The 27,589-nt window shown below is 35.8% G+C and overlaps 1 protein-coding gene across 1 annotated transcript in view; it reads left to right on the forward strand.

Moving 5' to 3' along the window:
• Window positions 1-27,589, forward strand: part of MYO16 (myosin XVI) — a 250,981-nt gene that overhangs the window by 15,036 nt on the left and 208,356 nt on the right. Inside the window, exons 2-3 of the mRNA XM_010216802.2 lie at window positions 8,210-8,280; window positions 11,256-11,399. Of these exons, the coding sequence (XP_010215104.2) occupies window positions 8,210-8,280; window positions 11,256-11,399 (215 nt within the window). The remainder of the gene's footprint in view (window positions 1-8,209; window positions 8,281-11,255; window positions 11,400-27,589) is intronic.

A 27,589-nucleotide genomic window follows, 5' to 3' on the forward strand; every position in this document is an offset into this window, starting at 1 on the left:
TACAAACCTTTTCCGACCACAGCTCTGGCATGGCATGACATGTCTATCTGGCATGGTCCTTGTATCAGATCTATCAATTGTGTGACTGCAGAGCAGTTTGGTTCAGCAAACTGGCCCAAGGCAGAATGAACCACCCTCAGAAAGGAGCATTATGTGCTGTGTCACCTTACTTTTGTGTACCCAATAGGGCAAATGCAGAAAAAGGGAGAGGAAGGTGCAGGCAAATGGGAGCCATTAACATAATTTTGACAGTAGCCTAAGGTTACATTACAATATCCAGCGACACTTGGAGAGAGTATGTTTCTGACACAGTTGGAAGCAAAACTAAATTGCAGTTGCCCTGAGTTGCTCTCCTTTCTGCCCTTTTTGCTCTTTTCCTTATGCTCCCCTTGAAGCAAGCCAGTTTAGGGAGCTTAATCAGCTTAAAAAACATTTCATAAGGTTACCTTGCAGCTTGTATAGCTCCCCGTACTAATCATGATGGTCAGACACATGCCACTGCTGGGCAAGGTAGAGGGAAAGAGTGCATGGGTAAAAACATGAACAAGCATCTCCGATTTAGATTGGCAGTGTAAACTGTTACAGACTACGCTGTGTGAAATGGGATGCTTGAGACAAATGTGTCAAGTGATGAGATATTCCTGAAAGGAGGTGTTTCCTTGATAGCCTTGGCAACTCACATGCCATATGCACAACTGTTTTGGATTGATGTGTAGATAGTTAATATCCATAGTTGTTCTGTACTGTCTGCTTTTTGTTTTGTTTTGTCTTGTTTTTTTGTTTGCTTCCTTGTATGTGTTCTGGGAATTCCACAATACACAAAATGTACACCACCAGTAGTCTACAGCTGGTAATTAGTACCATTTAGCAGTTTCTTAGCAGTGTTATAGCTTGTTATTCTCTAAGATTTCTAATACAGATCATAATGACTTGCTCACACTGCTTGCAAAACAGCTGGCATAAACTTACTCTGCATGGTAGGAGAGCTAAAGGCAGGATTGAGTCTCACTTCATGTGGAATGTAAGTTAAAAGTAATTTGATTTATGACAAGTAATTTTGGTAAAAGTTCAGTTAATTATTGGTGAATCATGGAGAGTATACAGTCTATTCCGCAGAAAAATTGAGTTGTTCTTTAACTTTCACTGTTACAGTAAGGAAAAGCATGTAAAGGCAATGTGTTTCCAAATTAATCTGCATTGGCAATAATTTTTCAAGCTGTAAGAAGATAGCTGCTATATGGATCCAAACCTTTGTATTCAACTTCACAAATATTTACATGTGCAACTGTATGAATTTATAGCATAAGAGTTATCCTTCACATGTAATCGTAGAAATTTTAAGTTGATAGATGCTCCTAAAATACTCCCTGTGGAATGTGAGCTTTTGTATAACCAGCTGTAGCCTATTGGCAATGTTATTATTTCTTTTCTTTTTTAATTCCTTTTTTCAGGGCCCTCCAGAGAGCCTACATTTGAAAGTCAGATAAAATACAGATGGGTGTATAAAATAAAAGAGATGACCTAAATGCTAAACTATTAGGGGTTTTTTTTTTGTGTGTATTTTTTTGTGAGCTAGCTTGGGGTGAAAACTTCAGAAAAACCTTCTTAAAATTCACTATGTGATCAACTGCTTTCCCCCTAAGATTAATTTTAGAGTGCTCATCTTACGATCTTATGGTAAATTAAGAAAAAAAAAAGGCTTTGTTTTTCTTGTAATGTTACTTCCTTAGCAGAAATTCAGAATTCAGTCAGGTCTGTGCAAAACCCCTGCTGGGCTTCTATCAGCTATGCTGATAGAAGCTTTATTTTTAGTTAATCGTTTGTTATTCTGTGAGGTAGCATAACCTGCTGCAGCAACACCTCTGTAATATAGATAGGTGGATTTGTATCATGGTGCTTGGGTACTTCAAGAGGTACACACTAGTGTTTTTCAAGCCATTCAATTTGTGGCCTCAGTATTTTCCAGTGCAAGTTTGGGCTGCACTATAAATTTCATATATATAGAAATTAATATAGAAATTAAGTAAGGGAGGATATGAAATGAAAAAGAAAAAAATAAAGTAGTTATTAAATAATAGTAGACCCTAAACTGGTGAATTATTCTGACTCCTGCTTGAAACACCTTCCCCACTTCATGAACCCTCTTCATGATTCTCATTTGGCTTTGTCTTAGTGTTAATATATTATCTGAGATATAACCATTATTTTTATGTGGTTTTCCAGTTCAAAGCATCTCATATAACAGTAGGGCTGTGCTATAAACCTCCAGAGTAATAATGTGTAAGCTTGATGCTGTTAAGGTTGTTTAATGCCTACGCATGAAAGTAGAACAGTTGAGGGTACAAGGCTTAGTGGGAAAATAGCAGAGAACTGTGCAAAGGGAATAGATCTAAGTTGACCTATGCTTATCTATGATACTTAAAGTACACTTGTACAGTAGAGTGATCTACCCAATAAACCACTTCCTAGCTTGAGATTTGATGATTAAATCTACCAATAATGCTATGTGAATTTTAAAATTTCTTTTTATACTCTTCGTAGTGAAGGTATCAAGGCAAGTATTGTCCTAAGACTGCTTTCTTCAAAAATGTATGACATCTTACTTGGTTTCATTTGCTGTCTGATTAAGAATCATTTACCAAATATTTGCATTCATCTGCTCTCATAAACAGTTTCTTTGTATAACAGTTTCTCATAACTGCCTTTGATACAAACTGAAAATACAGTGTGACTGGAATAAGAAAAGAACACTAAAGGGGCATGAAGCTGCCAGCACAAGGGAGGTGGTGGAAACCTGCAGCCTGAAGCAAGAGGAGAATAAGACAATCCTTTGCAGCAGTATCATGGTCTCAGCTAGGCTTTAACAGTTTTGTACAGTGCATAACAGATAAGTAGAGCCATCCAGACAGATTTATTCTCTATAAACTAAAGAACAGAAAGAAACTTTGTCCTTGTTAATGTTTATACCGCTAGTTGCTGCTCCCAATAGAAACATATACTTGTACCCTGTATTCAACACACCAGATGGCCAACAGTGTGTCTTAAATATTTTAGATACTTGCCCTTTCTGTTACTTCTAAAACTAGTTTTATCCAACTTCTAAGTTGCATTGCCATCAGAAACTGACCTCAGGTGAGTTTTTAGTAGTGTTGGAATCTCTAGTATCATCTTATTTCCACACCTCCATGTCTCTGCTGTCACTCCACTTTTGTATTCTTTTAGTGTGAAGCATATTTTAGAGTCAAAGATAACTTTACAATCTAGAATAGCTAAATGCTATTCTATATAGCAAGCATATGTTATTCATGCGTATGTCAAAATTATTAACTTGTTATTCATATGCATGTCAAAATAATTAACAGTAGACACAACATTAACTTTGGCATTAACTTTATTGTACAAAGTTAAGTAAAACTAAAACAAGTTAGGTAGTTGTTATCAGCTCATTAAACAATTGTCGTAACAACTAAACAAGATAAACTAAGTTCCAAGCAAATTAAGGCCAACCCAGACAAAATAAGACTGAGAGTCCAAGTCCCAAAACTTTGTAAAGTTAGTACAAGGTGTGTGACTGGTAGCAAGCATAGTATTACTGTCTTGACTGGGCTATAAGGTTACATAATAAGTTGTTATCAATTCAATACAACCAACGGCTTGTGGAGAGCTATTGAACTCATCCAGAGTCATTTAGTTAGAACAGTAACACAACATATGTATAAATGACTAGCTTAATTTTTATTTTACTTGATAGTTGGGAGGCTGACTTTATATCCTTAGAGCTTTTCGAAACACTTCTGCTAGATAATATGGCTTGATTGTGAAGGATGGTTCTACTTTAAGTAGTTGAATATTTTGTCGATCGTTAAATCCAAAGACATCAGAAGAACAGATGTGCATATTTGAGCACAGAAGCCAAAGGAAAGTCTTGAGATCTTACTGAAAATTTTACTCTCAAATATTTTGTTTCAAGTAAATGTCAGCTTCTGGTCTGGGAAGTTTTAAAAGCAAGCCCTGTAAAAACTTCCATAAAAGGACTCTAATTAAGAGATGTAGAGCATTTCTGGAATATAGTTATCTATGACTTTTCCCTCATTGGAGCTTTGGATCTAAAATTCCTCTAGTAGCAACTAGAGTAGTTCTATAAAAATGAAAAAATATGACATATGGTAAAGATTTTCTTACTGACTAGTGAAGTCTTTGATGAATTCCATGTTCGGAAGGGGTTTTGCTTTTGTGATCCCTTTTTTAACATTATTATTTATTACTATTGTTGTTGTTTTGTAGAGAGGCGAATTCAAGGAAAGAGAAAGTTTTTATAGGTGACTTTTGTGCTGAAGCAGGTAGCAAATTATTCTGTTTGAGAACAAAGACTCCTGCCCAGGTGATATGAGAGTTCACATATACTGGTAGTCTTTGTGATACGGATTTCCTATAGTGCTAATGAAGCTACAAACATGAGGAGAAAAAAAAAAAAAACACAAGCAAAGAAAAGAACTGCTGAGTTCTTACCCACTGACCCTTAAGTTTTATATGTAACATAACCATTTGTTTATGGACATAATTAGGGTCCATAACTGCAGCTTAAGCTTGCAGTTTATTTATTAATATTTTGTGATGTAACCTTGCTGTGTTTCTCCTGTGCATAAAGAAAGCAAGGCAGGACCATTCATTGTAATCATTTAGGGAGTTGAGGTGGGTGATTATTTTGTATTTTTACTAAATTAGAAAGTTTCGTATTTAAAAATACCCTGTATTTTTTGTGTGCTTGTTTGTTTTTCTTTTTGTTTTTGACAATAACGTGTTGCTGAGCAGATCTGAAAACATATTACTTAATTTTGCAAAGCTTTTCTGTAAAGAAGCAAGTCTTTGAGGGTTTGATGGAGGTAAAGATTCAATAAATTGCCTCTATTGTGTATACTCAGGCAGGCACAGTTTTTGTGTTTTTTTTTTTTTTTTTTTTTTTTTTTTTTTTTGTCACTTGGTTACTTATTGCCTTAGGCTCTGGATGAAACCCTTGTGGAATATTTTTAGATCAGCAGTTTCCCAATGCTCAGACCTTGCTGTGAATTCAGCCAAAAAGGAGAGCTTTTCATTTTCTCTCTTTGCCAGTTTTGCTGCTCCCAAGACCTGTGGTGAGTGAGTTCATCTCAATGACCTAACAAGAAGCTATCCAAATTTTTTCTGCTGGGGTTATTTTCTGCTGTTAAGAGTCAATTCCCAGAGGCAGAAGTAGGCAGAGGTAAATGATGTGGATGGTCTTTTGTGAACGAGGGAAAGGAGCAGGGCCTTGAGGCTGGCTGCTAAGGTCACCTTATCGTATCCCATATCCTCTGACAGTGCAGCCTAAAATTATGATCTCATTATCAACCTCAGACCATGTAATATAAGACCGCATTGCCATGAAAATGCTTTGTGCCTCCTCTGCTTCTACCCAACCTGTACGTTCGTGTCCTCTGTGATGATGCAGTTATGCAGCTAGATGTGTTGATGGGCAGGAAAACCTCCAAAAATAATAGTAGTAGAAAAAAAAGTCTTACTGGTCTGGCTGAGCCTGAAGCTGTGTGAGTGGGGAGAGCTGGCAAAAGGGAACAGTAGAGCATGCAGTGGAGAGAATGCCTTCCCTTTCTTGGCAGAAGGGAAGGCTGTGAAACTGCAGCATAAAAACGGCATTTTCATAAGATGACATATTCCAACCGATGTGTTAAAATCTGCTTGAGGACAGAATTATGGCAGTTTAATGCCTGCAACCATGCTTTTAAGTACTATCTGCCTTAATGGACATATTTGCAAATGAGTATTTCTTTGTGGGTCCAACCACAGTTTATACGATTAAGCCACATGCAGAGTCTGTAAGAAAGAATGTTACATAAAAACACCGTGTTAGTGGCTTAGAGACTGGAATGGGTGGGACTTATTTAACTCCCCTCCAGAAATGCAGGAAGGGGAATGACTGTAAATGTTAATTTGTTCAGATCAAATCCTGACAGTTTTGGCAGAATGAGATTACTTTTGCAGCCCCAAAAAATCCTTTGTGGTATCAATTTCTTATTTTCTGGCCTACAAAGAAATAACATATAAATATCAAAAATACCAACTCTTGGAGAAGTAATAACACATTTTTTAAGAAAGGAGGATTCAAAATAAGGTCTTTACACTCTGAAACCTGAAGTAGAGGAACTGTCTCCATTTATGATCAGCACTTTAGGTAATAAAAGTAGGAGAAGGAAGAAACTGAGTTTTGAACATTTAATTTTAATGGGTTCTGTCTGGATGAGGACAATTGCATCCTTCAGTATTGGATTTCTGCATCCGAGAGCAGAAAGAAATCTGTTGTTTTTGTCATTCATCCACTTTCTGCAAGGTTATGAAAATTTGTGAGTCTTTCTCCACCCTCTCCCTCTCCTTCAGTGTTTTTTATCTTGCTTGGCAGTTGTTTTACAGCTCATTTATTCCATGTTACTTAATGTTCCGCTTCTACTTTTAATGGATATGTTGGGGACAGACGTGCATTCTAATCGTAGTTACCTTTCAAAATGGCATTTGACAGAACATAAGTCTTTTACAGTTATGTAAATTAAATGAAGCAAAACCTTGGGTGAGGTGAAATAGGTGCCATAGAACTATTCAAAACGTGTGTTTTATAATTTTTTAGTGGTTTGGATTGATTCTTGACTTTCGAAGTCTTATTAAAAAAAAGAGAAAAAGATTAAATAGATGTGTATAAGCACTGCGTATATGTGTGGTATGCATATATATGCATATGTATGCATATATATGTGCTATGTGTGAAGCATTTAATAATGATAGTGTCAAGTCTTTCTGAATTTTTGGTCTGCTCTCATTTTAATGCTACCATTTAGCTAAATTTTCTTTTTTTGAGATTAATTTTTCTAGAAAACCTAGTGGAAAATTCAACATTTTCAGATGATATTGCTTGTATAAATTTTCAGTATTTGAAAATAAATGCGATCAGTTTAAAATAGGTCAGCCACATGTTTGAAGGAGGTAAGAAGTTTCCATGTACAATGGAAAAAAAATGAAGTTAAAACATATTCTTAAAAGAAGAAAAGCACAGAAAGATGCATGGGCAAAGTTTAGTCTCCTGACAGATGCACAGAAGTTGCAACAGCTTTGAGACAAATATATGGCCCTCCCATATGACAGATGTTGCAATGGTGCAGATTTCCAGGGAATTCAGATCTTCAAAGCTCTGTGAAGGCCTTTCAAAACTCCATCCATGTTTTTAAATAGAAATTAAAACCAGGATTTACTTATGAGGAAGGAGGTAGAACCAACTGTCTTCCTACAGAGAGAATACTATTGGCATTCTCCTAGATAGAAGCCATTTAAAGGGGATCTTTATATCAGGGGAATGACGAAAAGGGTGCAATACAGGGGTGAATTCCCCTGATAATATCTGTCATTGTCACTATGCAATCCTGCTCCTGAAAAGACACTGATAGCGTGAGTCCGTCAGTGATTTAATTCCAGGTGAAAAGGTTATAAAGGCAGTAAAGACCAAGGGGAGAAAGCACAGAATTTTCATACTTGAAGGAGCACCAATGTGCAGGATTGTTTTCCGCTTGCATTTAAATGCCTACTTTCATTTCAAAAGGGCTTTAATATCTGTAACTAGGAGTGGAATTCAGCTAGAAAATACCATTTTAAGAATTATGCTGAGTCAGTGATGTGACAATGCAATGTAGAGGAGGAATTGAGTGCGGTTCATTTAGCTATGGCATGAAGATTAATTTTGAGCAATATAAATGGTGAACACTGGTCTAAGTCATTTACTGAAAAAGTCAATAGGTCTCATGGGAATTCTGCAAAATAAAATAAAACCTTTTGACTTTGATTTTGCTGCCACATGAACTAACCGAGCAATTCTGACCTTGAGACACAGTCTCTCTTCTAGTTTTCCCCTCCCTTACCCTATATACAGAACTAAATATCCTCATCTTTCCTCTTGAGAAGGCCTTGATATTGTTTGTAGTTAACATCATTATCAAAGGTGCTATGCTTCCAGGCCTAGCCATTAATATAGATGAGATGGGAAATGCTGACCTGATAGTTTTGCAAATGTTGTCTCAGAGGTTTGCATATATTGTTAAATCTGTTAATGAAGATGGTGAAGAATCAGGCTATTAACAGCTCAGAATTGGGTATATTGCTGCATTAATTCTTGTTCCTCTTTTGTTTTATATTTCAGTGCTACGGCTATTGAAGGATGGTGCCGACCCTCATACGCTCATTTCCTCAGGAGGCTCCTTGCTCCATCTGGTAAGAGTTATTGAAGATTAGTTTTAGTGGCTGTGAATAAATATGGTGGGATACTGAGTTGATTGGACATATTAGCAGAAATGAAGGTTTAGTAATAATTTTTTCTTCGGTGTCCGCAGTGATTATGATTGCATCCAGCTATGCGTGTCAAGTAAGTGGTGGTTTTTAAATTGCTTATGAAAGGATGGATCATGTCGTAGGAGTAGTTACTAGCAAAGTAGAACAAAACACTTTGTATGTTAATTATCTGCACAGTAAATAAGAACGAAGGAAATAACATTGCTTGATTTCACAGAGAGAATAATCCTATGTGAAAAACATGGTGAAGCAACGTCTTACTGTTAGTATAATTTCTTACATTGTTTTCCTACATACAGATATTTTATACATTAGGTGCTTTTAGTTTATAATTATTTGCACATCAATTTACATTAAATAACTGGGAGATAAAAGGAAATGTTTGTTTATATTCAGTGATTGAAAGAGAAGACATGTATAATGGCTTTTGCAAGAAAGACTAATAATTAGCCAGGAAGGAAAAAATACTGCAAAATAGCATAAATTCCTAAGCCTTGTGATCCTGTACTTTGCTCTGTAACACCTCTATTGCACCTCTGTATTCAGTCTGAAACACTCTTAAGATACTTGGATCCAAGTTTTTTTGCATAATTTGCTAAAATAAATGTCTTCACAATTACAAGGATATAAATGATCAATTCAAAAGTCTACTACCAGAGTGTTTCATTTTAGTTCAGTTTTTCACAGTAACTACACAAAACAGAGCAGTTTGACCAAAAAAGAATCCTATAACATTACTGGACTTTAGCTCACGTTCAATCATACAAGACATAACCTGTGTAATGAGTCTCTGTTCTCCATCTTATTCCGTGGCAATGCCGCTTACCAAAGACTTTGGGAAATGTGGGACTATATAAAGGAAGGATGCAATAATAAGGCAGAACTGGGAAGCTTAAGTTTTCTTGTCTGTTCTCAAAATCTTTATCTTTTGAGAAGGTGTTGAATAATTCGCTCTCTAAAAAATGCAGCCCATATGAGGTGTTATATCTCTGAGACTCCCAAAGCTAAAACATTCCAAATTTTATCCTGAGCTGAAAGCCCTAGAAGACAACATGGGGCAGTAGTGTGGCTGATGTGCCATCTGTCCCATTGACATTTAAATATAAAAGAGGAAAAAAAAATGTTCATCTTCAGGGGATTTTAGCTTCCTTTGTCTACTTCCACTGATACGCACGTTTTAACTCACATTTTAGTGAGCAGTGTCTTTTTCAGGTTTCTTGTTCTTCTGCTTTATGCCTCATTACTCTAACACATTCTCTCCATTGGGACCTGCTACTTGACAATTACAGATAGACTTCAAAAGGGGGGAAAACTCCCTGCAGTAACAAAAGTGCTATATAAAGCAACGTGTAACCTACTGCCTCAGTTTAGTCAGCGTTAGTTGTAAGCATTTTTAATTCATTTACAGCAAAATGCTAGAGACAGGGGCAAAATGCTAATTGATTTCAATGAAGCCTGGATTTGACCCCTGTGTAGGAACAATGCAAATAGGATAGTCCGGGTGCAGGAAAACAGATAAGCGAAGTTACTTTTACAACAAGAATCTGACTTTTTTTTTTTTTTTTTAAGCTCACCTGGATCCATTGTATATATTAGTTTAATTACTAAGTCTAAAATTCTATGCAAGCTACTGAAGGAGCTGAAGTTTGTTGTTTCTGGGTATAGGATAAACCTTTTTGCTCCAGAATGAATTAAAAATATATTTACCTTCATATTTAATTCAGTGATAACCCTGGTTCTTGATATATTTATTTTACTTTTTCCATTTCCATACTCTCCCAGAATTTGATATGTTTCTAAAAAATGTGACACTCTGTAATAGGAACTCTCTGTTGATCTCAGACATCACTATCTCTGTAGATAGTAGCTCAAAACTCAGGCCATGAGAGCTTCAAAGGTGCTCACTGAACTCTCATTAAAATCCACGGGAGGAGAAACAGCAACATCCAGTACTTATCTAAGCTGCTCATTCAGGAGGCACAATAATATCATACCAGCTCGCTCTGGCACTCAACCCACTCAAATCAACAAAGCGGACTTTTGACTGGGATTGTTGAATTGCTTCACAAAGGCAAGGAGCAGCAGTAACTATACTTCTATTGCAAATCTAGGCTATTTTCAAACTGGTAACTAACTACAAAAAGCATTATAGTTATTATTCTTACACAAAATGTCACAGTGACATTTGTCATTAGTTTTGTATGCATGCTCTCAGGAAAGGTTCTTTTTTTTTTTTTTACCTAATTCGTTATGGTTATGCTGCTTAACAACACATGGAAAATGAGACTGGTATGAGTTTGTGTTGACCTATTTTAGAAAATTTCTTATCTCTCATTTATTAAAATTTGAACATTGAATAACTAATCCATGTTGTACAGTGATACTGATACACTCGAAACAAAACAGTGACCCTGGTCATCAAAATGAAGATAAGCACACACACACATACACACACACACTCACTAGTTTGCAGAGTATTTATCTGTCAGATACCTGAAAGGGAATCAGTACAGCCTCAGTATAGAGAGATGTGAGAGACTGCATAAAAGGGAGGAGTTCATATATGAGTGAACATATGCATGTGTGGTGTGCATATATGTAGACTCTTCTAATCACAGTGTGTTCATTCAGTGCCAGTGCACTGATTTGGAAGGACAGCATTGAACTGAAAGAAAATCTTTGCTGTAGCTTTCAGCAAATTTCATAGCAGTGCTTCACAGAGAATAAGGGACTCTGTGAATCTTGCACATGGAACCCGTAGTCTCCACAAAGGTATTTCTATGGATTCCTCAGCTTTTTGTCCTTACAAACACAACCATTTAATGGTAACTGGAGCAAAACCAAAGGTTGGAAAGATGTACGTAATAAATTCTCTGATGTTCTCTTCTTTCTTCTAGTGTGCCCGCTATGATAATGCATTTGCTGCAGAAATTCTAATTGATAGAGGAGTAAATGTAAATCATCAAGATGAGGATTTTTGGACATCTATGCATGTAGCCTGTGCGTGTGATAATCCTGATATTGTCCTGCTACTGCTACTAGTAAGTAAAGCAATCCAATGCATGGTGTACTTAAAAGGGAAATTTTTAACAAAATTTAACATTTTAATGTCTGAAACTGCCATGTGAATGTCATATATAAATATATATAAAAGTGTATCTAAATATGTATATATATATATAATATATATATATATATATAATCATGTCAGTGAAAGCATACATTTCCTCCTTTTCTTGACATTTTGGAAGGTTCCAATTTTTAGAAGGCATATAGTAGGCCATATTTGGGTCTGTAAAGTGAATACAGTATAAATGTCAGGCCAAGTCTCCCCTCTCTCTTCACTGTAGTCAGAAGCTTATAGTTCTGATAAGCACTCAGTCCCAAATGGGATATTCAGATAATTTCCTTTCTCTTCTCCTTGTCACTTTCTGTTAAGGGCTGAGTTGGCAGACAATCTTATCAAAAGCTCCTTCTTAAAAGCAAGTGTACACTCACTTATACTCAGTATTCATAGAGAAGCACTTGTGAACTTGGTCAGAATAAGGCCAATTTAAAATTTCTAAAGGCTTTGAATTTTTGAAGTAGAGAATACCCAATATAGCAAGAGTTATGGCATTCAGCCTTTGTTAGAAAAGAGTTTTTTTTTTTTTTTTATACTTTCATGCCTAGGAACGCAGCCATTAATGTTACTTTTTATACTAAAAGAAAAATTAACACAGCTGATTGTCTCATTTTATTTTATATCTCTCTTTAAAGCAATACTGCACAAAAGTATTTCACAGTTTGATTTACTGCTTTCTAATCTATTTATTTAATTTTAATTTGTGTAAATGTTTTTAAATAAGTCATCACAAGTAGATCAGCATTTATTGGGATTATTTAGCCTGGAAAAAAGGATGCTCAGGGGTGACCCTATCACTCTCGACAACTACCTGAAAGGAAGTGGTAGTGAGACAGGAGTCAATCTCTTCTCCAAAATACCTACCAAAAATGGAGCAAGAGGAAATGGCCTCAAGTTGCACCAGGGAGATTCTGATTAGATATCAGGAAAAACTTCTACACAGAAAGAGTGATGAAGCATTGGAACAAGCTGCCCAGGGAAGTGGTAGAGTCACCATTCCTGGCAGTGTTCCAAGAAATGTGCAGATGAGACACTTAGGGACATAGTTTAGTAGGCATTGTGTTGAACGGCTTATGGTGGGACTCGATGATCCTGAAGGTCTTTTCCAGCCATAATGATTCTTTCATTCTATGATTAAATGCTCTTCCTAAGGCACTACAGGAGGCTACAGCTACAGGCATGAGAGCGGAGTATTGAATCATGGACAACCTGTTGTCAACTAAGATGCCCAGTATCCATTCTGCAAAGATGCTTTCTAGCTTGTCAGCTTCCAGCCTGCACTTGTGTGGGGGTTATTTCTTCCCACCTGCAGGACTTGACATTTCCCTTTGTTGAATTTCACAAGGTTTCTGTTGGCCCATTTCTCCAGTGTTGTCAAGATTCCTCAGAATGGCAGCACAGCCATCCAAGATATCAGCTACTCCCACTTTTCTGTCATCTGCAGTATTGTGGAGGGAGCACTCACTCCAATCATCCAGATTATTAGTGAAAGTAATTAACTGTATTGGCCCTAATATCAATACCTGTGGTACTAGTGACTGGCCTCCAGATGGTTCTTGTGTTGTTATTTGCAGACCATTGAGCCCAGCAGTTCAGCTATCTTTCAGTCCACCCCACTATTCATTTTGTAATCATAGAATCATAGAATCATAGAATGCTTAAGGTTGGAAGGGACATCTGGAGATCATCTAGTCCAACCCCCCTGCTCCAGCAGGGTCACCTAGAGCATGTGGCACAGGGTGGCATCCAGGCGGGTTTTGAAGATCTCCAGAGAAGGAGACTCCACAACCTCTCTGGGCAGCCTATTCCAGCGCTCTGTCACCCTCACTGTTAAAAAATTTTTCCTTAAGTTCCTGTGGAACTTTTGGTGCTTCAGTTTGTGGCCATTACCTCTATACTTCATGAGCTTTTCTATGAGGATTGTGTGAGAGACAGTGTCAAAAGCCTTGCTAAAGTAGAGATAAAATTATCTTAACTTCTACCCTCATTGAGCTAGTCATTGTCAAAGGCTACCATGTTGGTGAAGCATGATTTAAATCCATGCTGACTACTCCTGTCACCTTGCCCTTCTTGTGTTTGGAAATGATTTCCAGGATTATTTGCTGCATGATCTTCCTAATGATCAAAGTAAGGCCGACTGGCCTGTAGTTGCCCTCTTTCTTCGTCTTCTTGATGATAGGAGAAACATTTGCCTTTTTTTTCCAGTCCTTGAGAACCCCTCGTATTGCCATGACCATTTAAAGATAATCAAATTTGGCACACTGACATCAGCCAGTTCCATCAGGATGCTTGTAGGCATCCCTTCAAGTCCCCTGGGCTTACCTGTATTCAGTTTAAGTGTACACCTCTAAACAAGGGCCTGAGAATCTTGAACGCTAGTTTTTCAAGAGCAAGGAAAAAAAAAAAGAACTACACACACAAGGAAAGTGAAAAGATTTTGTTGTTGTTGTTTTGGAGTTTTTTTACTAACATTAATAAGACCCATTGCATTCAGAATCTCATAAGTCAAAGTCAGCATGTTGAAGTAGACTTGAGAATTATACTTTATGGAATGTGTAAAAGTATAATATTTTCAATTATAATGCCACCACTAGTGAATGGTCTTTTATATTCTTCAGTAGTTGAGGGAATGATCATCTGATTTACTTCAGCATAGTGAATTAGAGTAATATGATTTTGAGTTAATGACTATGCTAATTATAATATAATGTCAACTATCTGAAAGAAGTACTCTGTCTACTATCCGACCTTCTGTAAATGGCATGGGCTTAACTAAAACCTTAATTTTCATATACTCTTACGTATCTTCTGGTTGTGCTTCTTCTAATCTGCAATCAGATTTTTATTTAAGGTTACATCCTGAATTATTTTTCATATCCCATTATTTGGGTGTTGTTTAGTTAGCTCCCTGTTTATTATAAAGTCTCCTTTTCTGACATTTCTGAGTAACTTCTGATACTTTGGGCTAAATAAGTCATCCCATGTATTAAAGTTTTCACTGAACATTGGTATATCCATATGGACTTTTGCAATACTTGTTTAAATAGTGCGTATTATTTGTAATAACTTTTGACATTTTTTCCCATATTCTAGGTGATCAGTTCTTTTCAAGTAGAGTTTCCTTGACTGCTTAATTAATAACTGTATACTTTCCCTCAGGGGTGGGAATAATAAATAGAAAATTGTGGCAAAGAGAAGGAAATATTCTTAGGTAAGCAGTAGTTTTTGAACCATGACATTAATATTGTCTTTAATAACATTTCACTAACTGAAAATGGAGATTTAGGTTGGAGAGAACTATTTTTCACAACCATGAACTGTCTTTGTGTGAGCATTCGATATCAGAAATTACTTTCCCTTGAGGTCAAAGTGTTTCATGGGCCATGTCTAATATGTAGCATGAGCCCAGATAATGTTAATATGAGCTACAGGCAGCTTCTATTGTGCTACAAATTATAGTTGAAAGAGTAAATAACACGCTCAAGAATTATTTCTAGATTTGAATTCTTCTTATGTGACTTTTATAACTTAGACATTGCCATGTACCTGTTTTAAAGATGTGAACTGGTAACAGCAAGGTCTTGAAACTGAAACCTGTGCAAATTCTGATTCCTTCCAAAATGCTGTAAAAGTGGAGGTTTTCCTCAGTAGGGACTGCAAAATGTTTTCTACAAGGAAAATAGAATGAAAGGAGCATAGGTTATGCATATCCCAAAATCCCAAAAGACTATTTGTGAAGGCTTAATTAAGCATGCCGATATTTGGAAATGGTTTGTCCATGCTTTGTTAGCTGAAGGAAAATGTTCAGTCCATTCTGTGCCACTTTTAGTGAGTCTCTTTAAGTTTGTACACATAGATAACAGCACAGTTTTTCCAGCACACACTTTCTAGCTTCAGATGTTTTTGTTTGACACTTAACAGGAGCTAACCTTCGCTTTGCTTGTGCATTATTCAAATTATGTGATATAAATCAAATCTGATAAAATTCATCTGATATAGTAACATTAATAGTGCTAGAATTTAGTAGATTAACCTTAGCGACTCAAGCCGTAGGAGATGTAAATAAATAATATTTTGTAGAATCTTGCTCTTCCTTTTTCTGTTCATTTTTCTTCATTTCAACAGTATTATTTGCTGTCATTAATTCTTTGCTGGAAGAATTATTACTAGATCTTTAAAAAGGCAAATAAAGTCAAGCTATCCAGCTGACCTCCTCTCTTATATCCCCTCTGCCTAAAATCTCACCAAACTCAGACTTGTGTTTGTGCAATCCCATGATGTATGTAGGTGGATCCTGGCCCACTGTTTCTCTCTACTTTTGAAACGTACTGTTTAGGTACTTACTAAAAGGATCACAGTTGTGTTAATCTCCTATGTCTAGTTACTTTTCATAAGATAACTGTGATTATAACTATGGATAACTATGATTGTAATACGAATGATAAGTGTATGGCCTGCTGTTATTCCCTAATTTCACAGTATGTCACAGACTTTGTTGGGCTGTATTGCTGAACATACACATAATAGGTTGATGGCTATGAGTTTTCTTTTTTAATACAATAGGTTTTAATATAGTGGGTTTTGGGGTTGGTGGGACTCTTCCACACCCTCAAAATAATCATGGAATTTTTAAAGTTCTTTAACCTAAAATTAAGAGCAGCAAAAAAAATAAAGCGAGGAAGAATGCATGTTTATAGTGTAATTCACTTTATTTTACTATCATCAGGAGGCATCTTTTAGTGGGAAACATAAGTACATAGTACAGATCCTGTCAAATGAAACCATGAACACTAGACTGCGTTCTAGTGTTTGTACAGCACATTGCACAATGATGATTTTTTGTTTTCATTGGTCCCAAGGCATTACTGTAATAAACATGACAGTTATCTAACTAGAATGGCAGAGACATGTCACTTCCTCAGGTACTCCTCAGCACCGTTAGTAAAGGAAAATAGCTGTGGGGAGTAGAAATACAGTCTTGATTTGTTTGTTTGTTTGTTTCTTTCTTTCTTTTACTAACCTTATTACAGAAAAAAAAACACACACATATAAACCTTAATTGCTGTCTATCAACCATTTCATCAACCAATTCAGTGTTTTTTCTTCATGAGTTTTTTCAAACCTAGAACTGAGGAGCAAAATTCAATTTTGGAATAGAAGGATAAAACTACAATTTTTTAAAAAAATGAGTTATTTTTTTCCTCCCTCATCTTCTTGCGTTAAGAACTTAGGAAAATCAGTGCTTTGCAGCGTGCAAAAGGGAGTTAAGCTTGAATCATTCCTTAGATTTACAGTCCACAATAGTGAGTGAATAGTGTTGACTAGAATATTTGGTCAGTATAAAGCTATCCAACACTGAATTTATTTTTGCATTTAGAAATGTTACGAATGGTCAGAATGTCTTCTAAATATAATGATCCCGTTCTGAAAAATGTTTTATGCTGTGAGAATAAACCATATGACTTAACTACTAATGCAGCATTCAAAAGTAAATGGGAGGAATACAAGAACAGGAGGTAGTTTTAGCCAGATTGAAAAATGATTTACCCTTTGAAAAGAATGCTTTAAGAAGTTAATACTTCATATTTTCTCAGTTTAGAATATGATTTTTACAGAAATAATATCAGCATAGTATAGATCTAACACTACTTCATATAGAGAGATTTTAAAAAGAGTTAACTATCTCTAAGTGGTTATGCATTTTTGGAGTTAAGTTTTAAAAATGTTAGACCTACTTTATTTATTGACATTCATGAGTGTCCCCTTTGTGGTCTGAAATGCAAAAGAGGTTTTCTTTCATACTTTCTTTTTTTTTTTTTTTTTTTTTGCTAAATATATTACCCGTATCAAATAGCTTCAAGACTTCTCATGACTTTATCCAGAAGTTCAGTGCTTTTGAGTGTGATGCTGGGCTACTGCAGAAGGCAGAACATCATCTTACAGATTTCTTCCTACATGTATTTGAATATTGTCTATCAAAGTGCCATGACCTGCCCTGATTCGGATTAGGCTGTGTGAGCTAAGAGGATTCTATTATTTGTTTGGGAATTTTGGAAACTCTTTATAAAAAAGCCTTCCAGCAACCCTGACACATTTTTTCCTGGCAGGATGAAATCTGTGTATATTCCATTAGCCAAATTTGACTTTATTAGTTACTTCACTTTTGCCCATTTTAGCCTTAACTTTTTGGATAGATGTTTTATATTTTCAAAGGATGTCTACTTTTGCCTTTAAAAGCAAATTTCAAAAACCAGATACAGGAGTAAATTTACTGGAAATAACTAAAGGAAGAGATTTAGTCGTGGGAGTAGGAAGGAAGTTTTAAGGGACTGTAACTGTCTTTTCCCCTTTCCCATATAGTTGTATGGCATATATTTCGGGTCATGTAATCAGAGAACAGTCACATAATTATTCAGCCCTTGTTCTTTGCAGCTGCATCAGTCTGTTTTAGCAAACAGAGATGAATGATCACAATGTTATTAGCTTTAGGATTTAATGAAAGATTTTTATCTTTCATAGTTTCGGAAATAATTAAACCAGGATAAGCAATTGTTTCTTCAAAAGAAAATAATTCTGCCTTACACTCATTCCTGTCCAGTATTACTTCCTTCTTTGTGATGCTAATACAAAGAACAGTAAAGAGGAGAGAATGAGTAGCACTGGGAGTCAGGGAAGGGACTTTGGATACTGGTTTAAAGTATAAATATGTACTTTATACCACTATAAAGTACATCTTAAAAGAAAAAATGACTATTTTGTATGGTTTTTCTTCTTTTGTTGTAGAGACAGTTGGAAATATCTAGTAGTTGTAAAAGGCTTTAAATTAAAGTCTTCTATATAAAAAACTATGAATGAATATTTAACTATTTTGTTAAGGGGACCATCCACAGAGAGTGTACTGCCTGCCTGGCTTCCTGCCTTTCGTCATTGCTAACCGTAAATGCTGACTGAGCTAGGATAGATGAATCTAGGGGACAGCCATTAAAAAGTTTCTAAACACCAGATGGCAACACTCAGGGGAAGCTCTAAATATTATTCTTTCTTCCAGAAGGCCGAGAGGCAGGATTGCAGCACTAAAGGTGGTACAAGGAGAGACAAGAAAAGAAGCTTAACTGGATACAGTGGCTTTGGAGCGTATTTTGTCTTTCGAATACTGTTGTGAGAGTTGTGTATGTATAAATATTGCTTGGTGCAGTGCATTTGTCAGAGGCAATCTAAGAGCTAGACATTCCTTGACCATTAAGTTCTTATGGAGATGTGGAGAAATTGCAGTAGAGAAGAGAAGTTTTTTTTAAAAAAACAAACAAACAAACAGATTTGCATAGAGCCATCAACAAGAAAACTTAGACCAAGAAAGGTGCTAGGCAAGGGAGATGCTTATGTCAGAAGAAGAGACCAGCTACTACTGAACAGGTAGATTTTAGGAATAGGTTTTCTTAGAACCAAACAGAAGATGGATGGCAAAACCAATGAAAACTTCTCATCAGAATAGAGAAATAAGGAACAGAATTAGTCCAAGGAATGTGTCCTAGTAAAGAAATGAGGATAGTATGAGAGGAGAAAAACATCAGAATCTTCTGTAGACAAAAAGAATAACCAGTGCAACAGAATGTGCACACAGTGTGGAGAATGTGAGATCATCTGCTGAATGAATGTCATTTTGCATAAGAAAGAATTGCTGTTTTCAGACATAAAATAGCAATTTTAGGTATGCAGAGTCTGTAAATGCTAACAGGCGAGAAATTGCCAAGATGCCAATAGTCAACAGGAAGAGAAATTAATCTTTTGGCTGAGACCTCATAAGGAAAAGGATTACTTGATAGCAGATTGATGCTATCAAGTCCTGCATGAACTGTAGAGATTTTGGCTACTAGTAACACTTCTCAACATTAATTTCTGGTGATATAAGGTATAGCAGATTTACAAAAAAAAAAAAAAAAAAAAAAGGAATGATCTTAAAAGATTAGTTCATAATAAAGCAGGAAAGAAAAGGACATTTCTACATGAACAATAAATAAGGCAAATGCCTTTAAATTATAAGAAAAAAATAGAGCTTCTTGGTCTGGACTACAACTTTACGGTGTGAGTCTTCTTTAATACATTTTAAAGGCCACTTAGTTCAGAAGATAAAAATACATGGAGATAAAAGATGTACACCTGAGACTCAGGAGGACCTTCAGGAAAATGCAATATGCATTAATTGCTGTTCATGTTGGGAAAATGACACCATCATTTTTGTCTGGAATGCATCCGGGCAATTATGCCAGACAGAGGACAGATGTGGAATTTTGGATTAGCTTTAGTGTAATTCTCTTGATCCTCAAAGAATGAGGATGAAGCAAGACAAGATAATGAAAGTCAACATCTGTCTTTTTGATCTTCAGCAAATATTTATTGTTCTATGAAAAAAAAGAGATCTGGGAATGTTCCAGATTCAGTCTTTCTGCCAGGTGGCCACTGCTTGAATCAGTGAAACAATCTGTGAGTAGCTGTTATGGAGTAGCTAGCAAATAAATTAGAGAAGTAAAAAGCTGTTTGGTATTGAGAATTGGTAATATCAAGACAACAAGTATTTTAAGGATTTAAGAAAGAAACTCTGGAGATGGGGGTTAGTAGTGGGGATTTTGTCTGGAGCTTTGGCCCTACTGTGCTATTTAATGTGGAGTTTTCAATGATAACCTTGGGAGAAAAAATAGGAATGTGATAATGAAATTTGCTGACAATGCAGAGCTGAGATGCCTTGTCAATTCAGATGAGAACTAGCATGGTGTATATAAAGAATAGGATATCCTTGAAGACTTGAGTTATACAAATGGGAGTGGAATTTTAGAATACCAAGTATAAGGTCATGCTGTGAGCTAGCAGTAATAGTCATTTCTGTGATACACTCAGGAATCCTCCTCAGAAAATAGGAGGACCTGGGAGCTCTAGACAGTTGTAAGATGACGATTGTATGCTGCCAATATGCAGCTGCCAAGAGGGAAAAATGATTCTTGGCTTTCTGAGAATGGAAATGCTTCCACTAGAGAGGGAAAATAATTATTGTTGGTGCCTTGGTACAAAGCTCTGAGTGCCTGTAGTTGCCATGTTCAAGAATAGTAAATTGTACAGAGGAAAGCTGCAATAATAAGCAGGGGAATAGAAAACCAATCTTATGAGAAGATGCTAAAAGTAACTTTAAAAAAAAATTAAAAAAAAGTCAAGGAGAGATAGTATAGTAACTGTATCAGGACAGAGGAGGAAGTAAGAAGACCTATTTAAGCCTGAGGTTACTGTTGGCATGAAAGCAAATGAGTATAAAACAATCATGAATAAACTTAAGATAGAAATTAAACTGATTTTTCTAAATGTTAGGAGACAGTCTGGGAAACAGCATTCCGTGTAGGAATAGTAAAGGACAAAAAAAAAAGCCCTAATTGATTTTAAAATGGAGCTTGAATTTATGAAGGACATAATGTGCTATGTGTTTACCTGCATTAGCAAGGTAGTGTCTTAGGAGATTCATTCTAATATTACATTCCCACGTGGCATCTATTCAGAGTGTAGTGTAGATATAATTATCCTGGCTGTGTGCTTAAAATAATAAACTGACATACAGAGGATATTTAAAAACACTAATTCAATTGAATTGAATTGCAGCAAATAAATTTTTGTGGGGGGATATGTGATGCCTGCTAGGTTATGGGTAAACTCCTGTGGCATGAAACCAGAAAGGAGAAAATTTTTTAAAAATGTAATTCATAAAAAGAGTTTGGAAACTGCCAGGAAAAAATAACTAAATAAAATCTGAAAATCAAATCCATGACAGACAAGTGGTATGAAATCAAGGACAACATTTTTTTCTTTAAACAGAGGTTACTTCTAAAAGAAAAGGATCCTCAAAGCTGTAAAAGTCAGATACAGAGTTCCTGGCAATAAGCTGAGAATGATATTTAGATCTGCAATTAATTCTTTGCCTCAATAATATTTATAAGAGAAACTGCACACTGGTACATAAATCTGAATATTGATCAAATAAAAGGTATAAACAGGTAGACAAAAGAGAAATATACCAAAGACATGCTTAGTCAAAAAACATGATTAAAGTGAGAATTACAAAGAGAAAAGAGAATCCTTTGATGAAGGCAATTTCAATAATTTGAAATTATTAAACAGTTCCTGTTGATTTTCGTATTCTTACTGGTTTACATTTTTTTACAGGAGCTAGACAAATAAAAGAAAATTTGAAAGGATAAAGACTAGAATTTTGCCAGGTATAGTAATTAGAGCAGTAGCCTGAGGTGTTTAAGATTTAGAGTGGTGCAGACTTGCAGTATACCTCATATCTGGGACAACACTCAGCTTCATATGAAGGTCGGCCATCTGCAAAACTACTTGAGAAAACAGATAAACTGCTTGTGCTAAGTTCTGTGCTACCAGCACCTGAACGGTTGCAGCTAGTTTGGCTAATTCCTGCAATGTGGTGCTGCCTCTCTTGAAGCCTGGGGAGATTAGAGGGTAAGAGAGGGCTTTGGCCGTGTGGTGGGTTGAGCAGTTTGTTTTCAATGATAGTGTGCCATTGGTGTTAGATCTAATGGACTGGGGTGTACACATAAATGGTATATCTTCTTATGGGAGCATTTGCTTACCTAGATTTGCTTCCCCCTAGTAGGAGGAAGAAGGCTGATTCTGCCATTTGCTTTAGGCATTCCTGCTAAGTATGAAATGTTACACAACAGACAAGGCTCCTTCAGTTCATTTTTATACTCCCTTCTTCAATAATTAATCAAGTTTTTAACAACCATAACAAGTCAAAAACAAGTTTCCATTCTTTGAGATCTCTCATTATCACCATTTTCCTGTGTCTGACAAAAATGGCTAGCTCACAGAAAGATGACCTTGCAAAACTCTAGTAACCAAAAGCTATATCAAGGATGGTAGATATGATTTCCAGAGTTTAGGAATTCTTGTTGAATCCGTCTTGTGAACTGCTGTGCTTCTCTGAAAAAGAAAAAAAAAAAAAAAAAAAGAGAGAGAGGGATATTCTTTCTGGGTAGAGCTGTCTTGCAGTGTTCAAAAAGACCACCCCTCTCCCTTTCCTCTTCCAAAAAGTTTTAAAAAAGAACCCACTTATGTGACTTCTTGTGTGTTTTTGTTTGGGAAACATTGGAATTAAATAGTTCTATGGTATATTTTGAAATGCGTAATTTAGAAAGGCTAGTAAACATGGCAAAAAAAGAGCCATCAAATGAATCTTGAATTTGTGAGTGAATTAGTAGGGGAAAATACAGCACTGATACTACTTATGAAAAGTTCAAGGGCAACTTGTCTTGATATGCCACCCTGAAAATTGATGCATAAAGGCATTGGAAAGAAAACTGCTGCAGGAAAAAATGGCTTATGGATTGAAAGCAGATGGTTTTGGTAAATTGTAACAGTGCAGGGTTAGTGGAGGTGATAAATGAGGTGACAGGAGGGTCAGTAAAAGTGTTGTGTTTGCATGTGTTTCTGAAGTCTCTTCAATTAGAATAGAGAAAAAAAGAAAGGAGAAAAATACTGACATCCCAAATAAATGGTGTAAACCTTGTGAGGAAAAGTAGGTAAGTCAGTTCAGTGCAAAACAATCTGAGATAATGAGACTGGGGTGCATAATGAAGCATGGGAATTAAAGCCTTAAACTGAAAAATGCTGAAAAGTTATGTGTAGTTTGGTTTTCTTCCTTTTGATAAAGAGATTAGACAAGATACAGTGCTGTTTGCAAGAAAGAAAGGCTGAGAGAATGGTGGAAAGCAAGAATAAAATTTAATTAAAAGAATTGCTTTCTGTGGGATTTATGAAAAACAGATGCACCTATGTTAAAGTCAAAATTTATTGTCTCATACTTTATTTTAAATGACTCATCAGGAACTAAGATTTACAGCAAACTTTTAAATACTATGCACATTTTTTTTTTCAAAAATGATAAAAAAGGGAATATTTGTTGGATTAAAAAATGCAAGACTATGGTATTATAATAAGACTAAGAATAATACTTCTTACTTTACAAATGTAAAAACACACTTGATGGCAAGAAGGATGTTCATAAAATTTGTAGGAACGAGAAAAGCTTTGGGGGCAGTAAAGAAGATCAGAGAATCATGTTGCTGGGCCCTGATATGGAATAATCTTTCATGCCCATCATTCATTTTGTGCCCATCACACAACATTACGTTGTGTGAACACAAATGATTAAAAATAAAATGATCTGTTAAAATATGTAGGTAATCTATGATCCATGCAACATTATGTCTTTAGGTGTTTTTATGTTTTTTTTCTAAAATTCTATCACTTTGTCAGAATATTCAGTAAATAACTGACAGCACTTTATGCAAATAGACCTGAAATCTTATGGTTGATTAATATGTAAATTACAGCTGCTGATTATGCTCCTTTTGATTGAATGTATGGGTATATGCTATTCTTTTTATGTAACTGATGAGAAAAATTGGCATGGATTATATGTTTTTTCCATCAGGGTTGTTTTTTGCACAGTAAGTCCCACACAGAAAAATGCTGTTATTTTGTATGGCTGGAGGTTTTCTACAAATACTGTACTTCATGCGTAGCAAAACAGTGGTGTAGCATCCTTGTGAGTTGTGTAGGTACACTCTAGAGTTCAAGACAATTGCTTTCTGTACTCAGATGACTGGCATGTTAAACTTTCTGAAAACAGTTGGTGTGTCACGCAAGGACTTGTTTGTAGAGTGAGTGAGATTTAATTACTAACCAGCAGGACAGTGTCACACTAAGTACTGATTAAGCTCCTACACGCTCTCTCCCCTATACGCGTGGAATATGCTTATGTTATCAATCAACACAATGAGGCTGTCTCATAGCAAAAATGCAAATTAACTGTGTTAAATTAGTGGTTTTGGACTCTTGGTTCCTAGCATGAAATGAATGCATTTATCTTTGCAAAAACTGTATAGTGTATGCAGCTATCATTTTCTGTGTACTGTTTAATCTCTTTTCTAACAGAGATGCGTAATCCACTTTGTTTTTGCAGTACATATCAATACGTTAATGTAGGCTTTGTCATTTTCTCTTAATATATATATTTGTGTGTGCCTATGTAATCTCAGCAGGGACTGGAGTCTGATAATCAGTGTCTTCAGTATCAGTGTCTTGAAATTGTGTAACTACAGTCAAGGATATGAGAATGTGCATTGAAAGGAAAAAAATGCTTATTCCCCCCACACAGACTAAGTAGAAGACCATCTTGTTAAATAACATCTAAAGTTCTGGTTCCAATCAGATGTTTTTTCCACTATTTGCATCATTTAAATGATCCTGGAAACATGCATGCAGGCAAGCATACACAGACATGGAAACTAATAGAAAATGTATTAGCAAAAGGTAGTACTTACCATTGTTTTTATCAGAAAGATTTATTTCATTGTTGCTTGGTTTATGCCCTAGTTGTGCTATGGTTGATTGTCAGAGGATGTTTCTTACCCCTTTTTGCCTCCAATAAAATTGTAACTTATTTACTGTGTAGGGGTTTACATTAATGACAGTTCTTACTAATTCTGGCAATCCTTTTATTTCCTGAAACAGGAGATTTTGTTTTGTTTTGAGGAGATTTTTATTAATTGCCAACTTCATTAACGATTGTAAAGTAAACCATCCCAGTCGTAAAGTAAACCCAGTTGTAAAGTAAACCATCCCAGTTGTAAAGTAAACCATCCCAGTAAACCATCCCTTGTAGTAACTGACTCAAAAGATATTTGACAGGCTTACTCCCCGCTCTGTGAAAAAATTCTTTCTACTTGTTCTAAAACTAACAGGCAATAATTTTGTAAAATGACCTTTTATTCCAATATAATGAGACAGGGACAGATCACTTTTCAGTGTGCCTGTGCATTTTTAATGATTAAAATTAATTTAGAATTGAAAAGAATGTGTGCTTCTACACTGTTATCAGAAGCATTCAGTACTTGAATCACTTAATTTCCTCCTGTAAGCCCTGCTACTGATGGGGAGTGTGCAAGTCCCATGTGCCCAAGCAGATGGGGAAATTTTAGTCCGTAGCCATAAATGCTCTTTGAAGGTTCCCTTCTAATTCTCTTTTCTTGCCAAACAATTTAAGGGTTGGCAATAGCAAGTTATAGGCAATAGCAAGTTATATACCCATCCTTCCATACTTCAGCCACTCTTTTTGATGACCTTGTTCTGATCATTAGCATTTTTGCTACAGTCTTTAAAATAGAACTGAGTGCTCTTCTGGACAAATTTTTTTTTCTCTGTGATGTAGTGTCACACAACTATTTTTTTTCTGACATTTCTTTATGTTCCTCAACTTCAAGTATAGATACTAAATTGTTTTATGAAAATACATTTTGGGAGTGTTTCTTGATTTTTTTCTTACTTGCAAAGAAAATGTTTCGAAGAAAATTTAAAGGTCTGAGACAATTAAACTGCTCCATCTAATTCTAATTTAAACTTCTGCTGACATGCTAAGCAGGAGGTTCTTCATGCTTATAGCACCTGCTCAGATCTGTTAGTGCCTCATCATTATATCTCTTTTTTGAGAAAACACAACACAGCCAATATCTTTACTTACGAGTACACAACTTGCAAACAAGATACTTTCCAGCCATTTGTGTTTGAATAAACCTTATGCATGGCGACAGAAGAATTTGATGTGTAATCACCTGGCTAACTGGGGACGTGGTCTTGAGCTTGAGCACATTCTACCCATAACCCAAAGCGGCTGTTAGAGATCATCACACCTAAATCCCAGTACCTTCACTTGTCTAACAATGTGTTTAAGGCACCTTGAAATCTACCACCCCTTTCTGAAATGCAGCCAATATGAAATGCAGGAGAAAAGCATATTGTTTTTGCCCCTTTCCTCATAGCTTTAAAAGCAGACAACTAATCAAGTAGCTATGAATACACGTAAGGAGGACACATGAAGGCTACTGCACTTAGTGTTCAAATCTAATTATAAAGTTTGGTCATATTTTTGAGCTAAGAATTTTGATTATTAAGACTGCTTAGCTGAGCTTGCTGGAAAAATACTGAAGACTGGTAGCAAAAAAAGGAAAAATGGATACACCAATAAAATTCTGTCATAACTTCTAATTCAGCTAGCTTGCTTGTTCTGCATATTTTAAGAGACTTAGGTGATAGAAGTTAGGAAAGAAAAATAATTTCCTGAGAAAAATCTAGGTCAAGGAAACAGGAGTTTATTTAGCTCAGAAATTAAAAGATTGTATTCCAAGAAACCTTGGGGATGCATAGGAGGAGTCAGAATATGGAGAACAACCATGAAAGTCTACTTGCCAGCTTATTAAGATCCACATAAATAGCTATATGCATTTTGAATTAATAGGATGTTCCCAAATCCTCATGAATGTTGTGGTGATAGGCTGTAGAAACAGTTATAATTTGAGAAATTTGCATTATTTTGAGCTAGTAGCTTCTGGGTTAGCAGGTTTTAACTTTTCATTTTCTATCTCTATGCTTAGTTGTATTTTCTCTGAAAGAAGTTACTGAAAACAAACTGACTGTGGTGTTATCAGTGGAGTTCAGTAGTGGAAGTCAACGGTTTTGCCTTTTACAAGCCTTCCAGCTGATGGGCAGAATTTAAGTCCCCATGCTGCAGAAGCAGATGGGAATATGTTGGTCTTCAGTTTTCAGTCATCAGTGCTAATTCTTTTATCTTCTGAATACATTAGTGGAACAGACTATGCCTGTCAAGCAATCTGCAGTATGTCCCATGGCAATATGTCCCTTATTTTAACTTGTTGAAAATCCTTTCTGTGGTTTGACATTGCCTGCAATTACTAGTTTAATAAAAATTGACTTCTCCATAAATTAAGTGATTATCAAAATAATTCTTGAGCATTGAATGATGATTTTAAAGTACTATTTTATTAGTTTTGCCACATACTGCAACAACAAAGAAGTGTGTTTCCAATAAAATCGTGTATTTCTGTAGACACTGCTGGTCTTATATGGGTACCTCTATTTGAGAGTTTTTATAAACAGCCACTTTATTTGCACTTTTTTACCACTTCTTAACAAAAACATCTTTTACAAAAGTTAAGGTACTTTGGATTTCCAGAACACTATAATGTACAC

This window comes from Tinamus guttatus, unplaced genomic scaffold, assembly GCF_059628265.1.
Source record: "Tinamus guttatus ecotype Peru unplaced genomic scaffold, ASM5962826v1 Tinamus_guttatus_pri_ptg000047l, whole genome shotgun sequence".
Classification (NCBI taxonomy): Eukaryota; Metazoa; Chordata; class Aves; order Tinamiformes; family Tinamidae; genus Tinamus; species Tinamus guttatus.